At 31.5% G+C, this 13,686-nt stretch overlaps 1 protein-coding gene across 4 annotated transcripts; it reads left to right on the top strand.

The window, feature by feature from the left end:
• The first annotated feature begins 273 nt into the window (after positions 1-273).
• LOC130630455 (serine/threonine-protein kinase Nek9-like) lies at positions 274-12,267 on the top strand. Of its 4 annotated transcripts, XR_008982076.1 has the most exons (9): positions 2,181-2,246; positions 3,205-3,389; positions 3,672-3,730; positions 3,979-4,158; positions 4,803-4,858; positions 5,363-5,444; positions 7,280-7,551; positions 11,693-11,800; positions 12,067-12,267. XR_008982076.1 is itself a non-coding variant. In XM_057443957.1 (8 exons), exons 2-8 carry the CDS (start codon positions 2,215-2,217, stop codon positions 7,541-7,543), a joined length of 858 nt encoding a protein of 285 aa, XP_057299940.1. In that variant the 5' UTR covers positions 274-1,111; positions 2,202-2,214; the 3' UTR covers positions 7,544-8,342. The 4 variants fall into 4 exon arrangements, 3 of the variants coding, with proteins under 3 accessions (XP_057299940.1, XP_057299939.1, XP_057299941.1); XM_057443957.1 differs by lacking the exons at positions 11,693-11,800; positions 12,067-12,267 and adding an exon at positions 274-1,111 and having other exon boundaries at positions 2,202-2,246; positions 7,280-8,342; XM_057443956.1 differs by lacking the exons at positions 11,693-11,800; positions 12,067-12,267 and adding an exon at positions 9,419-9,508.
• The last annotated feature ends 1,419 nt before the right edge of the window (positions 12,268-13,686 follow it).

The raw sequence follows: 13,686 nt of genomic DNA, 5'->3' as shown, positions 1-13,686 counted from the left end.
ATCTGCGCTCATCGATATAATGTTTTTGCGTTAGTTAAAGCTCAGTACATTAGAAGTGCAAAACTGGTAAAGCGGTGCAATAAAATTAATTTAGGCGTGGTACTCACTGAGTGCGATTAGACTCAGTGGAAACTGAAATGCGATTTTTGGTCTCGTCGTACGGCGATGAGAAGGTGGTTAATATCGAAACATTTTAATATTTCATTTGAGAAGAACGATCGAACAAAATCCATGTTATGAAGAAACTTATATTTCGACGTATAAAATTTCGAGTTTCGAGAAATTTGGAAGTCATGCTGGGTCTAAACTTACGTGAAATGGTTTCCCCTATGACATAATCTTATTTCTTGTAAATTATGTTAATGAACTTTAAAGCTAAAACTGCTCCATGCTAAACCACGTACGAAATCTTTAAACTAAAAATAACAAATGTTGCTTTATCCAGTTTTTATTTACTAGTTCATGATTAATATATTGGTCCACAGCGTTAAATCGACTTTTATTTATAAAAAGATAGATATTTTACATGGGTACCCTCACAAATATCGAGGGATATACCCTGTCTATTATTTTCAGGAGGGGCCATGGCTTAGATGTTTAGTCCTAGAGTATTTAATTCTCATTTTGAGCTACGGCAAACCCAATTAGGGCCTGCACTCTACTAGACAACTCCCAGCAACATCCAACGGTCCACACAGTAAGCCATCTGCCCAATGGCTCGCACATGGCTTGGGTTAACCCGGGGCTATGGTAACATTTACTCGCCCATGTTGAATCGCCGTCAAAAGGAATTGAACCCAGGTCTCCCGCACAGAGTATGAGAGCTATAACCACTAATCTACGGCGCCATAATCTAAAGGTGAAAAGGTTTAACGTTCAATAAAAGTCAAAATTATTGAAACATTTCATATAAAGCATCATCAACTAAATCATAGACTAAAAATATTATTTTCTCCTTGGAGGTGTAATTTTGTTGTCCTTAAATTACAAAGGCCGTTTGTTTAGGAGTTTAGATTTCACAGGCAACAGCGGTCATATCGGGCCGTGCCCTCATCTCTAAAATTGAATCAAAACAAATATGGTAGCGATTCTGCGAAGAAAGTGCGTTGAGGTAAAGATTCATTACCACATACACTTTGATGTTTTTAACACCTTACGGGCAACAAATTAGACACACCGATTTAGGCCATCTGACTTGCTAATTAAAGTAGTGGCAATCATTAGTTAGCTATAGCATAGCTGAATGTATATATATATATATATATATATATATATATATATAGCTATATATATTTGTTGATGTTATCGGCTCATTAGCTAGCTAGCATATGCTGTCTGTATTATGTCTACTTAGTAATTTAGCTAGCCTCACAAAAATCAAGGGATATATAGCTACCCTGTCTATTATTTCCAGGAGGGGCCATGGCTTAGATGGTGAGTCCTAGAGCATTTAATGCTCATTTTGAGCCACGTAGACCCAATTCGCGCACTCTAACAGATAACTCCATACAACATCAAACAGCCAACTAAATTATCAAGGGCGTAATCAAATCACTAGGAAACTATGGTTAACTCAGTGCTATGGTAACATTCACACACCCATATTTAATTGCCCCCAAGTGGAATCAAACCCTGTCTTCCTACACAAAGTATGAGATTTATAACCACTAAGCTACGGCCCCATGTTATTTTACTTTTCTCAGCAATTCCGTTTTATAAAAAACTTTAACTTACACTGGTTTAAAAGAGTTAAGAGATTAATACTTAGATTTCTTAATTATTGTTTTAATTATATAAATTCGAAATTTCTCTTTTTTGCTGAGCTTTTTTTTGTAACATTTTATTCTGCTGAAAGGTGTGTTGGATGAACACAAAATATATATACATATTTTTAAATAAATTCATTCGTGTTATATTAAATTGTCAGCTGGAAATGTTTTTTAAGGACAGTATATTTAAAATATTTTTAGTATATTAACAATATAGTATTATTATATTTAAACAAATAGTTACAAAAATATTACAGCCTAAAGATTTTTAGAATGACATCAGCAACCAGTCTTTTTAACAAATTTGTAAAATTGTCAGGACTTTAGTCCCACTTGGTCCCTAGTTACCCACACAGGTGGAGATGTTGGTTGTTTGTTTCTTATTTTTAATAGCTTTTCGAATTTCATTATGTATGTATGTTATACGTTTAGAGAAATAAATAAAATGGAAGATTCGGCTGATAAAAAAAGAATTGGGTAAATATATACCAAATTTTTATTTTATTTTTTTTCTTACTCTGTTAAATTTTCACGGTTGTTCATAGCTTCTGGTTGTAGATTAGTTAGGTGCATAATTAATATGTTAAAAAATTTGTAGAAATTTGGACAGCATTACTTGATTTTATTCAGCAGTTTTTACTGTATTATTATTAAGTGGTCCATGAGGTCATTAATCTCTTTATTTATTCTGGTCTCATCAGCAAAGCTGCATATAAAAAATCGTTTTGTTCATTTTGATATCACTAACCACAATTAGGAAAAGCAATGTGCCAAGAACAAGTTTCTATGTACTCCCTGATCTAGCAGGTAAAATTTTACCCCTTAACGTAAACATATTGTGTTCTGTATTTAGGAATGATTTAATCCTTTTGGTCAGTTTATCAGTACTAACTTGCCTCAGTTTACCACGGAAAATGGAGTGGTCTATACCTTGTCAAATACCTTCCTTAAACCTAGATAAATTGTATCTATACATTTAAACAAAAAGAAAAGAGTTAAGATTATTTCATTGTATGATTGTTACATAGAATTTTCTTTGTTGACTTATTGTTCTTGTATTTTTTCCCACATGTTGGTATGAATAGTTTTGGATAAATTTTACAATATGCAAAAATCCTGCTTGGATAACAAAAATTAAAGCAATAATGTATCCTAACCCTATTCGATCTCGAAGGAAGGCAACCCCTGCTCTGCTGTTTTTTAGTAACTCTTTTTTACAATGCTGCATGGATATGATACTTTTGTTTGTTCATGAGATTTCATAATTATCTATATAAGGCACCTGTATGCTGTATAATTATATGTCCCATACCTCTTTAGAATTTTAGATGTTCACTATTACTCACAAATACTTGAATAAAATATCTAAGCCAAAGTATTGTTGTAGAAGATTATGTTACAAATCTATCTATTCTTTATTTAATTTTAAAAACAGTTGTATGTCGATTGCAAAAATTAGTCTGAAAAGAAGAAGGCATAGAGTACATGACGATAAAATAAAAGAACTAAAAGATTTACTCAATCAAGTTTGCCTGCTTGAACATCCGCATATTGTCAAATACCATGAATATTGGATTGAAGAAGATACAATGTGTGTAATGACAGAATGCTTGTCACCAAGTAAGTGTGGTTAATTTAGTAACAATTTTGCACCAGAGCATTAAGTCAAGTACACATACTTAAATCATGCTAATGTAGATTATGCTCTTAAAAAAATGGACTAATGAATTTGCTGTAACAAAAGGGATATTTGTTGAAGGTGCTTAGAAAATTTTGTAGTTTGTATATTATTTGTAAAATCAATATTATTCAGTATTTTTCCTTTTCTTGCCAGTAATGATGGTTCTGTGATAATTTTATGGTCTTTTATTAAGTTTTTCCTTTATTTCCTATATACTTTAGATAACTTACACAATTATCTGCGCAAAAGGCGAAAAGAGGATATTCTCTTAGACGAGCAGGTGATCTATATTTCTCTTTATACAATAGTAGCATTTTTTAGAGTTAATTTGAGAAGCACTTTAAAGTTTTAGGTTTAGGCAATTGACACTGTTAAATAGAATTTGTTTTAGTTATGACAATATCTGTGAAAAAGAATTTTTCTAGAAATTAGAAAGACTTGTAGGATGAGGTCATACAACACTCTCTTGGATTTCTGATCCATTTTTGTCATTGTTTCAATTCCGTACAATTATTGTCTGTGTTTCAGGAAATTTTAATATACTTCCTGCAAATTGCAGAAGCAACAAAGTACCTACACAATCAAGGTTTAACATTGAAGGGTATCACAATGAAACACTTTCTGATGTATGACAACAACGTCCTCAAATTAAACATGCCAGTTATCTCTGAGTTTGAGGAAGAAACAAGACTGCCTACGACATTGATGGTATGTTTTTGTTGTTTTTTCTCTTGTCTTCATGTTATATATAACAAAACAAGCAGTTGTGCTATTTATACTTTCACATGGGCTGTGGCCATGTTTGTTCGATGTGGTAGAGTGATTATTGGGTTTCCCTCGTAGTCATATGGTTGTAGTTCAGTCCACAGCATATAGGCTTGTTTTTGCATGTACCATAACATGTCAACTCAGGGGAAAATTATGTAGCAATTCTGATGCATATCTAATGTGTTGGGAAGACAGAATTGGCATTGTTTAATATATTTTGATCACTGAAGTAACTATCCTGTACGAATATTTGGAAAAAAAGTGTGAAATGAATTTCTCTTTGATCAGCAACAACTTTTTTATTGTTTTACAGGTTTAATTTAATACAATTTAGCACATTTGTCTAAAACACATTTAGCGCTAGCATAAAAACATGAAAGAGAGTTTTCAAGCTGGAACACCTAAAAAAGTGTTGTTTTTTAGGTTCTAATAAGACCCAGTTGCTTATGATTTTTAAGATCAGATTTGTAAAGAAAATCTGACGCTTATAGAGCATACAGAGTTTAACAAGCGATGTCTAACGGAATGTTCCATTGTGCATCACTTGTTTTATTTACATGTATGTTATCTTCCTTTTATTGCAGTACATCCATGAAGCAAGATATTATCAACATCCTGAAACTGTCTTAAAACCGGAAAAGTATTTTTATTTGTTTACTTTTTCATAGGACCTTTAAGGGGTTGCAGAACGAACTGTTGGTTTTTGACTTTAGTCACTTAAGCTATAAAGTCGAGATAATGCACTTTGATGACAAAACAACGCCTTAAATCACATTAGCCAGCTGAAATTGACTAAAAATGACTAAAAATGACGAAAAAGTTTCGATTGTAAACATTTTCCTATTTATAATTTATTTGACATTAATACTATTTTAATATAAATCTTTTTATTTTTTTGTGCCTGTTTGGATATTTCATTTAATACATACTGTATTTTAAAATATTGGAACAGTGACAGGGAACTTAATTGAACAGTTCTGCAGCCTCTTTAAGGGTGTTACAGTGTACTAACTTTAAAAATGGCGCGTGGCCGAGTGGCTATGGTCAGAAATGCAAGTTAGATCAACATATTTTGTGTTATGTTTAATTTCATTCGCACAGACATTAAGAGCTTTTTAAGGTTCTTGTTTATGTTTTCTTTTAGGCACACTAAGGAGACAGATTTATGGCCTTTGGGTTGCCTTCTACATGAAATGCTCACTTTGAGAAAAACATTTAATGTTGAAGTAAGGATATAGATATATCTGTCAATATATTTTTAGTTGTCTCCCTTGTAGACATATCGATCTGTTTTGATTGATTGGGTAGTTTTTCATAACAATTTCATTTTGCATAATAAGTTTTTTAAAATATGCAAATATTAAACGTAAATGTTATACATTTGGATAAATAGCCTAAAAAATTCACACAAAAATCTTATTTTGTGGAATAAGATTTGTAAAATTCAAAAATTAATTGTAAACAAAACTTAGCCAACTTTAAAAGTATTACTAAGACTGTTTTGCTTTGTGTACAGTATACCTGCCATTGTGTCAATAAATTTCAAAATCTCACCCAAGTTTATAGCACCATCAAAGTTGTAGTTACGTAGGTACATTTAGCATAAGAAAGATTTGTCTAACCAGCTAAAAAGTTTTGTTGCAACCAACCTTGTAGGCAAAATATCCCAAACTGCACCAATCAGATTGCTAAATAAAAAATAAAACAATAACATTATCCAAGGAAAGATATATATTACAAAAATAAAACGCTTTTAGAAAATAAAAAGGGAAAAAATATAACCTCGACCCCATGCTACTAAATTAACTTCCATTGCACTAGCTCTGCCCTAGTATTTCTTCGTCCGAGTGCTTAGGCTGCGAAAAACATTTTGATTGGTTATTCGTTAAAATCGGGCTTCGTGATGAGCAATCACAACAGCCAAAGTCAATAAAATTTATCGAATTTGTTATTTCGTGCAAATATCAAAATTCGCGTGCCAGCACGCTTCCTATAATTCCTTACACAATCCCTATAATAATAGCCGTCGTCTGTCTGTTCGTGCGTCTGTTTGTCTTCTTGTTACGAAAACACGAAATGCGATATATGAAATGCGATATATGAAGGACGGGCGACCCCGTAGAATTTTCCACAGGTTAACGACGGTTAACGAAATGCAAAATATTTATATTCTGCATCAACTAATGAGCAAGTGAAATCTGATTAATCCAATCTGACTCCTTAACTCATGTCATTCTAAATTACACTTTTGCTAACTCAACCACCTTTTTGTGTGGCACGATTTAGCTGCACTTAAGCGCTTGACCAACCGTTCAACGCCGATTCACCTATCTATATTGTAATTCTTGCTGCCTGCCTCTGGGTAAAAAGATACCTGTAACAAACGAAAATCTCCGTGGATTTTTTCACGAACTCACAGTTCTTACATAATACCCACGTAGCAAATAGCTATTTGGTTTAAAAGGCGAGAAACAAAAAGTATTAAATGATAAAAGGTAACGATTATCTAAGGAGAAATGGAATCTTAAAGCTTTTTTGTATTTGATTAGGCATTATTTATTTTCAAAGCCTTTATAAACAAGAATATATAAATTGTTGCTTATATTCATGTTTTCATGAAGTTGCTTAGCGATTTTGCAGATTTTAATACACTTGCTAAACTGGTTGCTTTTTAAAAAAAATCCATCTAACAACTTTTGGTCAGAATTTATGTTAACCTAAAATATCTAGTCCTTGTATCCTTTAATTTTTGATCCGTTTTCCCTCTTAATGCTCGATAAACAAGAAAAGTGAAACTCGTTAAACCTAATTAAGTGTTGATGTTTACAATGTATGATTAGCTCTTAAGGAAGAATAGTTAAAGTTGTGGAAGACTCAGGAACCTATGTATTCACACCATCCGGATAAACTGAGTTCATCACTAACATATAACATATACACGTAGAGTAGTGGGTTCGTCTGCGGCTTGGTTCTGGGATCGAATCCCGCTCGCTGCCAGGCAATATGTTAGTGATGGACAAAGTAGTTCTTCTTCAATGTCAGGAATGTGTGTTATTTTTAGGGTTGTACGAGTAGCAGAGACAAATTTTTCCAGGTACATAATAAAATCCGCTACATTCAATACGAACAAGTATCATACAAATATAGTGAAGCTATACGACAGCTGGTTGCAAGTATGTTTGATCGTGACCCAACAAGACGTCCAAGCATTGATCAAATTTTGGGTGTACTAAATTCTAAGAAGCGTTCCAATTCAACTGATATGGAAACAGATGCTGATAGTGTTCCAGAAAAGCGAAGAAAAACTTGTGAAGATGATATTTAGTTTCTCAGGTATTATTTATGGATACTACATTAACATCGAAAAATTTCAGACATTTGTTTTCGGACACTATTACAACGATTTCGGACAAACTTTTGGACAAATTGAATTTATGTTGGAAAAAAAAACACCAATATTAAGAATCTACCTCTAAGATAAAATATCTATGGAAGATAAGATGCGTAGACTAAATCTGTAAATGATGACAATGACGATGATAACGAATAAGTCGTATCATCAAATAAAAGCGTGTGTTATCGATTACTTGCGTGTTTATTCAATTAAAAATAAAAAATAAAAACACCATTAAGCAAATTTTGGGCATTAAAAAAATTGGACGCTAAAAATTCGGACAATTAGATTTTCAAGGACACATTTATCCGGAAAAAAAAAGTCTGAAATTTTTTTGTTAATGCAAATGTTATTGTTAGTATTGTTAATGTTATTTTATAACCATTCGTGTAACATCAAGTTTTATCAACACAAGGTGAAGTGATATTTAAGGAGACGCAGTCGAGTAGGTTTTGACAGTATTACGGAGATATTAAATAAGAATGACATGTATTACGGAGATAAACTCTCATTATGTATCCAGTTGTTACTACGTTTTAACCTTTTTTATAAAATCTATGTGTTTTCAGGGAAGAATGCATTTGTAAATGTTCACGCAGTTCCCGCCTCAATAATTTTAAAATACCTTTGAACCAATATTTAGTATATTAATTAATTCTAAAACAAAGGAGGATACATGAAACACCCAAATTAATATTTTGTCAGTTTTTTTTATTTTTATATCATTGATAGCTAATAATTCCTAGAATATTTATTTTAAGTACAAAAATAAAAAAATTAACGGAAAAAAGATATAAAAAGGAAAATAAACATTTTTTTCAGTTTTTTTTAATTTGTTTACAATCCCGACATCTAAAAAGCAATTTTCGCTTGATACACCTCTACGTTTTTTGCTAAAAGGTACAAGCATTTATGAATATGGAGCCAAAACTAAATTATTAATAGCCTAGGCATCTGAAACTCAAACAGTGTCAATTTTATTTAAAAAAACGAATTATTTAAATTTTATCGCAGTGTGAAAACTACAACAGAGAATCACGAAAAGCAACTTTTCTATGTAAATTCAAAACTACACCTTAAAAAACAAAACGCAGTTTTTTATTTTATGACAAAAAAATACTATTGAACAGGACATTTATCTAGCTTTCGGAAAATAAGTACTTGTATCTATTTTATTTCGCAGTTTAGGAAATATAGACAATATTCTCAGCATGGGTAATAGGTGTTTCATGCATCCTTAATGTTTCAACTATTTGAATGATTAAAATGAAAATTCATGAGTTACTCGATACACGTTTTTTGGTTTATAATGTTTTATAATATTTATTATCTATATATACTACACTATTTATGATTTTTTTTTGTTTGATTAATATTTGTTATATAGAATACTTGTATATGTCTTTTAGTTGGTTTTTACTGTATACTAAATCGTGTTTGTGAGGCCATCATTTTTTAATATTTTGCGAACTTCAGAAAATTTTATCAAAATTCTTTAATTTTTAATGCTTTTATAATTCTCCTATTGCAAGCTATAATTAAATATCTACTTGCATTCAAACAGGTAATTTTTCTCTCTTAAGCTATTGGCAAAAGGTTTTTTTATTTTTGCATTATTTTCGACAGTTTATGATCGCAACCGCAACCATTGCAGTTTATTCTAGAAAATTTTTGTTCCCAAAACTCAATTAATAACTTATCTTCGAAAGTTTGTGACATTTTCTATGCATCAAAGATATCTTTTTCTTTCGTTGTAAATTAAAAATGAAAAGTTTTAACTTTGATTACATTATGTTTATTTTACAGACCAGATGTAATCAAAAAATTAAACAGACACTGACAAATCCTAATGTTGCATTGGAAAATACAAAGTCCTGTCTTGTAGTACACCACCTATATCTATATCTCTGTTTGTTCTCTTTGACCTTCGACTTAAACAATACAGCATCTAAACCGGCCAGTCAGTTGTTGTTGTTGTTGCTGTCATTTGTGAACCATATTGATAAAGTTAAAAGCGTTAAACTTCTCTAATTTTTTTGTTATCTATAAAAAAACAATAGAGTCGAAGTCAAATATATTCTTCGAATATTGCACTTTCATTATTTTATCTTTTTACGTTTTTATATTTATATGTATATTTATTCTATTGTTATATTTGCTTTGTAAGCAACAATAATACTAAAAGCACTGATCATTATAAATAATTGGTGACTAAAGTTTCTCAGTAAAAATGTGTTTTGTGGTACTTCTTTGTTGACTATTGTCTTTTGACCAGAGAAAGTGTAGTAATATTATGTATGTGTATCCAATATGTTTCTTACACGATGTTATTGTTATTGTTACAGAGTCTGTTATAAAATCTTCAGTTTGTATAATATTGGCCTTTTTATGCAGTATTTTCACTGTTTTGACCATAAAATAATAGATTTATCATTTTAACGGAAATATTTAGCAGATTGATAATCACATATGTAAATGAATTTATACTCACTAAATCAAGTTAATAAATATTTAAATAAATATCAAACTACTTGGTTTTTGTCCCTTGCCCAACATTTTAACTGTCAACAGGATGAGAATGTCAAGGTCCTTGTTAAAGTTAGAGAAAATTTAGAAAATTGTACAACAGGTAAAGGAAATACATTTTTTTAATCTTTTTAATTTTAATAAATAAATTGTAACATCAAAAATCTTCACCTGTATGAAAATTGTCATTGTAAACTTTTTTCAGAGTCAAAATTCTAAAAAGCTCTCAAATTAAATTCAGAAATGAGTAACTAATACATTTAGAAGATAGTGAATTCCTAAAAAAATCAGTATATACCAACCCAGGAAGTCCATCTATACACACAATCCTACGCCTATATCCTTCATTAACCAAGAATTAAATATTTGATATTAACCAACGAACTTTTAATGAATCGTTAAAAAATAAATATAAAAAGATATGACACGAGAAGAAAGAAAAAGACTGAAAATCGTTTGTTTTTCAGGGCGGGCATAATATAACGTAAAGCATAATTTAGTATGCAAATTTCAGGGAATATAGGAAACGGAATTTAATATAACTGATATTACTTTTAACCTATTAAAGCACGCTTGTAAGTAAACAAAAATCAGACTATCTGTTTGTTAGCATAAAGATGTATGAAAAAGCACTTCTTCTCTTCTCTCTTTTCGTCATCTGCATATACGCTAAACGCAGTGGTGTAAGTAATCTGGTTTTTTTTAATAGTAGCATTTTTTGATCGTTTACATGTCAGATCGTTCGCTTTTTTTGTGTTTGTTATTTGTTTGCTTGCTTTTCTACTTGATATTTTTTAACCAGCTAACCACTTAAAAGACGAACTCTTCTATAAAAAACCGTGTTTGTTATAACTCGCTTTTTATAAACGCCATCTTCAATGAAAGCCCTCCTCCAATAGGCAGCCTCGTTTGTAAAAAAGATTAATGTTGAACACCGCCCGAAATAAACGTCCTTTTTTAATAAACAATGTCTTTGATAATTTCCTGTAATAAACGCCTTCTATAATAAACGTCCAAAAAACCCCTCTTTGAGGAAAATAATCCTCTATAAACATCGTCGTCCAATAAACGCCGTCTTTAATAAAAACCGTCTTTAATAAACGCCGTCATTAATAAACGCCGTCTTTAATAAACGCCGTCATTGATAAACGCCGTCATTGATAAAGGTTGTGTGTTTAATAAACACCATCTTCCGATCCGAGAAACTTCACATTTTTTTGTGACACATTGTAATAAGCATCGTGTTAAAAAAAAAAATTTCTCATACATCTTCTCATCCCCAACACTACAGCAGTAACTCTTAACTCAAACAAACCAATTGAAAAGACAGTTGCTGTTTTTTGTCATTAGTTTCAAGAATTTCCGCGTATCTTTACTTGCAAAAAGCCAAAAAAATTTAAAGTCTGTGACTTTAAATGCCTCTGATCTGTAATGAAATAGACCGTTCTAAAAGAGAATATTGTTATGGGTACTTCTTTTTTGTTTTATTTAGTTAGCTTTCTATATTTTGCTAAAATTACTGCATTTTTTAACTGTTGTTTGGTTCTACTTTAGGATTGCGGTCATTGTATGTATGAACGCTGTACTTCTAATTCGGAATGCAATAAACAATGGTGTATGTTTGAAGAGATAAACGCATGTACAACTTTCTCTTGTCACGGGGTAAGTAGATAGGAAGTGGATTCCGTAACATATGACTTCTACAAAGTCAGGGAAAAAGGGAGTTCTAGGTTTAGGATAGAACAAATTGTTAGGAGTGATTTTTTAAATATTTTAGATTTCTTATGAATAACCTGGTGTTTGTAAAAATCTCTATATATAGCAAGGGAGACGATTCTGCTAAAACTCAGGATACCAAGCTGTCCTTTTTGGTACTTCAAATAAATGGGTTTTTTTTAATTAGCTTTTATTCTTTTATTTGCAAATAGCTTTCAAGGTTTCAAGCGACCGGAATTTGTCTACCAGATGCCGATTTAAATCAACCATCAGATCCAACTGTAGAAGAAGAATCTAACGAAGAATATAATAAAGTGAAGGCAAAGGGAAAAAATCCCGGGAGAAAAGATGTTTTAAGGAATATTTCAAATTTGTAATATTTAAAGTAGAAGATACCCTTTCATTGGTTTTTCTGTCTACTCTTTTTAATATGTCTTTTCTCTGTTTAAAAGTTGCACGACTTGAAGGTTTAAGGATACAGCTAACTTAGACCACGAAAAAACCTTTGCTAAAAAAACCCTTATCCATATACAATTGTTAAGTTCTATATCAAATTCTTGGCTAATAACGAGGATCAGTTTCTATTAGGTTTTAAATCAAGAAAAAATGAGAGTTTCCATGAAGGAGTAAAAAAGGATTATCTCGGAGACACAACAAGAAAACCTGTTAAAAACAAAATTCATTATTGAATGAAAATTCATATAATTTGTTGCTTATCTTCAATATCACTCGTATTTAAGTTTGTTAGCACCCTTTACAGTTGCCTATTGACTAGTTGCTTATAAAAATAATACATGTTATTTTTATTTAGCATAAAAATACTTAAAAGATGATGTGCACACAAATAATGATATATTTTCTTTTTTATTTTATTTATATTTTAATGATTACCATAAGTGACGGATTGTGCGCCCCGTGCCCAATAAGCGCCCATGTAAAATAAACGCCCCGGTGTTAGGGAAAATTTTGTAAATAAGCGCCCCTGCTCTAATAGCCCCTCCCCCGCTAGGGTAAAGGGGCAGTTATTTAGATTGACACGAAAAATAATGTAGATACATAAAAGATACATTATTATTATTGTATTTCTTTTCTTTCTTTTTGTATTTCTCTTTTATATTCATAAAAATTATGAGAAAGAAGATTAAAAAATTTGCCTTTTTGAAAAAAAATATTAAGCGCCGCTGCTAAATTACCCGCCCCTGACAAATTAGCGCTCTCTGGTAAGATGAAATTCTGAAATAAGTGACCCGCGCGCTTAATCCGTCATTTATGGTACTAGAAATTGCCAGGTAACATACCATTTTTGCATATGCACTGTCTTCTTTAATAATCATTGTTTGTTATAAACAATAATTGGTGGCAGTAGTCGGTGGCAGTGAGTAAATCCACGGGTTCGCCCGTCCTTTTTTAACACATTGCGTGCATCTTGCTACTTGTGGCACCATTTTGCGTAGCATACAAACGTATAAGGGTATTAGATTATAATGATGTTAGTGTATCTCACACTTAACACGTTGAAGCCATTGTCTTTCACGGGAAGACTTTTTTCCCAAAGAATATGACAGGAGGAGAGCATTTCAAATATACCATCAACTCTACCGACGAACGAAGAATTTTGTTAAACAGTGTAAATCAAGAATAATGGCGTGCTTTAAATCAGCCCATATTAAATAATAGAAAACCGTTTTGTATTTTACAAATTAATATTCGTAAGACCCGTGGGAAATTCACTCAGTTGAAGAACAATGGAAAATATCTGCCATTTGAAATTTGATGATGTCAGCAATGATCGGTCGATACACAAAAGTTATTTTAGAAATTTATTTACCCGT

This window comes from Hydractinia symbiolongicarpus, chromosome 2, assembly GCF_029227915.1.
Source record: "Hydractinia symbiolongicarpus strain clone_291-10 chromosome 2, HSymV2.1, whole genome shotgun sequence".
Lineage (NCBI taxonomy): Eukaryota > Metazoa > Cnidaria > Hydrozoa > Anthoathecata > Hydractiniidae > Hydractinia > Hydractinia symbiolongicarpus.
The sequence above is the reverse complement of the archived record's forward strand: the minus strand, read 5'-3'. Positions and strand labels throughout refer to the sequence as shown.

Bases quoted from the DNA above. Each gene is read 5' to 3' on its own strand.
- LOC130630455 (XM_057443956.1), top strand. From the start codon at position 2,215: ATGGAAGATTCGGCTGATAAAAAAAGAATTGG. The intron at 2,247-3,204 runs GTAAATATATAC...TTTTAAAAACAG, and splicing joins GCTGATAAAAAAAGAATTGG to TTGTATGTCGATTGCAAAAA. The intron at 3,731-3,978 runs GTGATCTATATT...TCTGTGTTTCAG, and splicing joins ATATTCTCTTAGACGAGCAG to GAAATTTTAATATACTTCCT.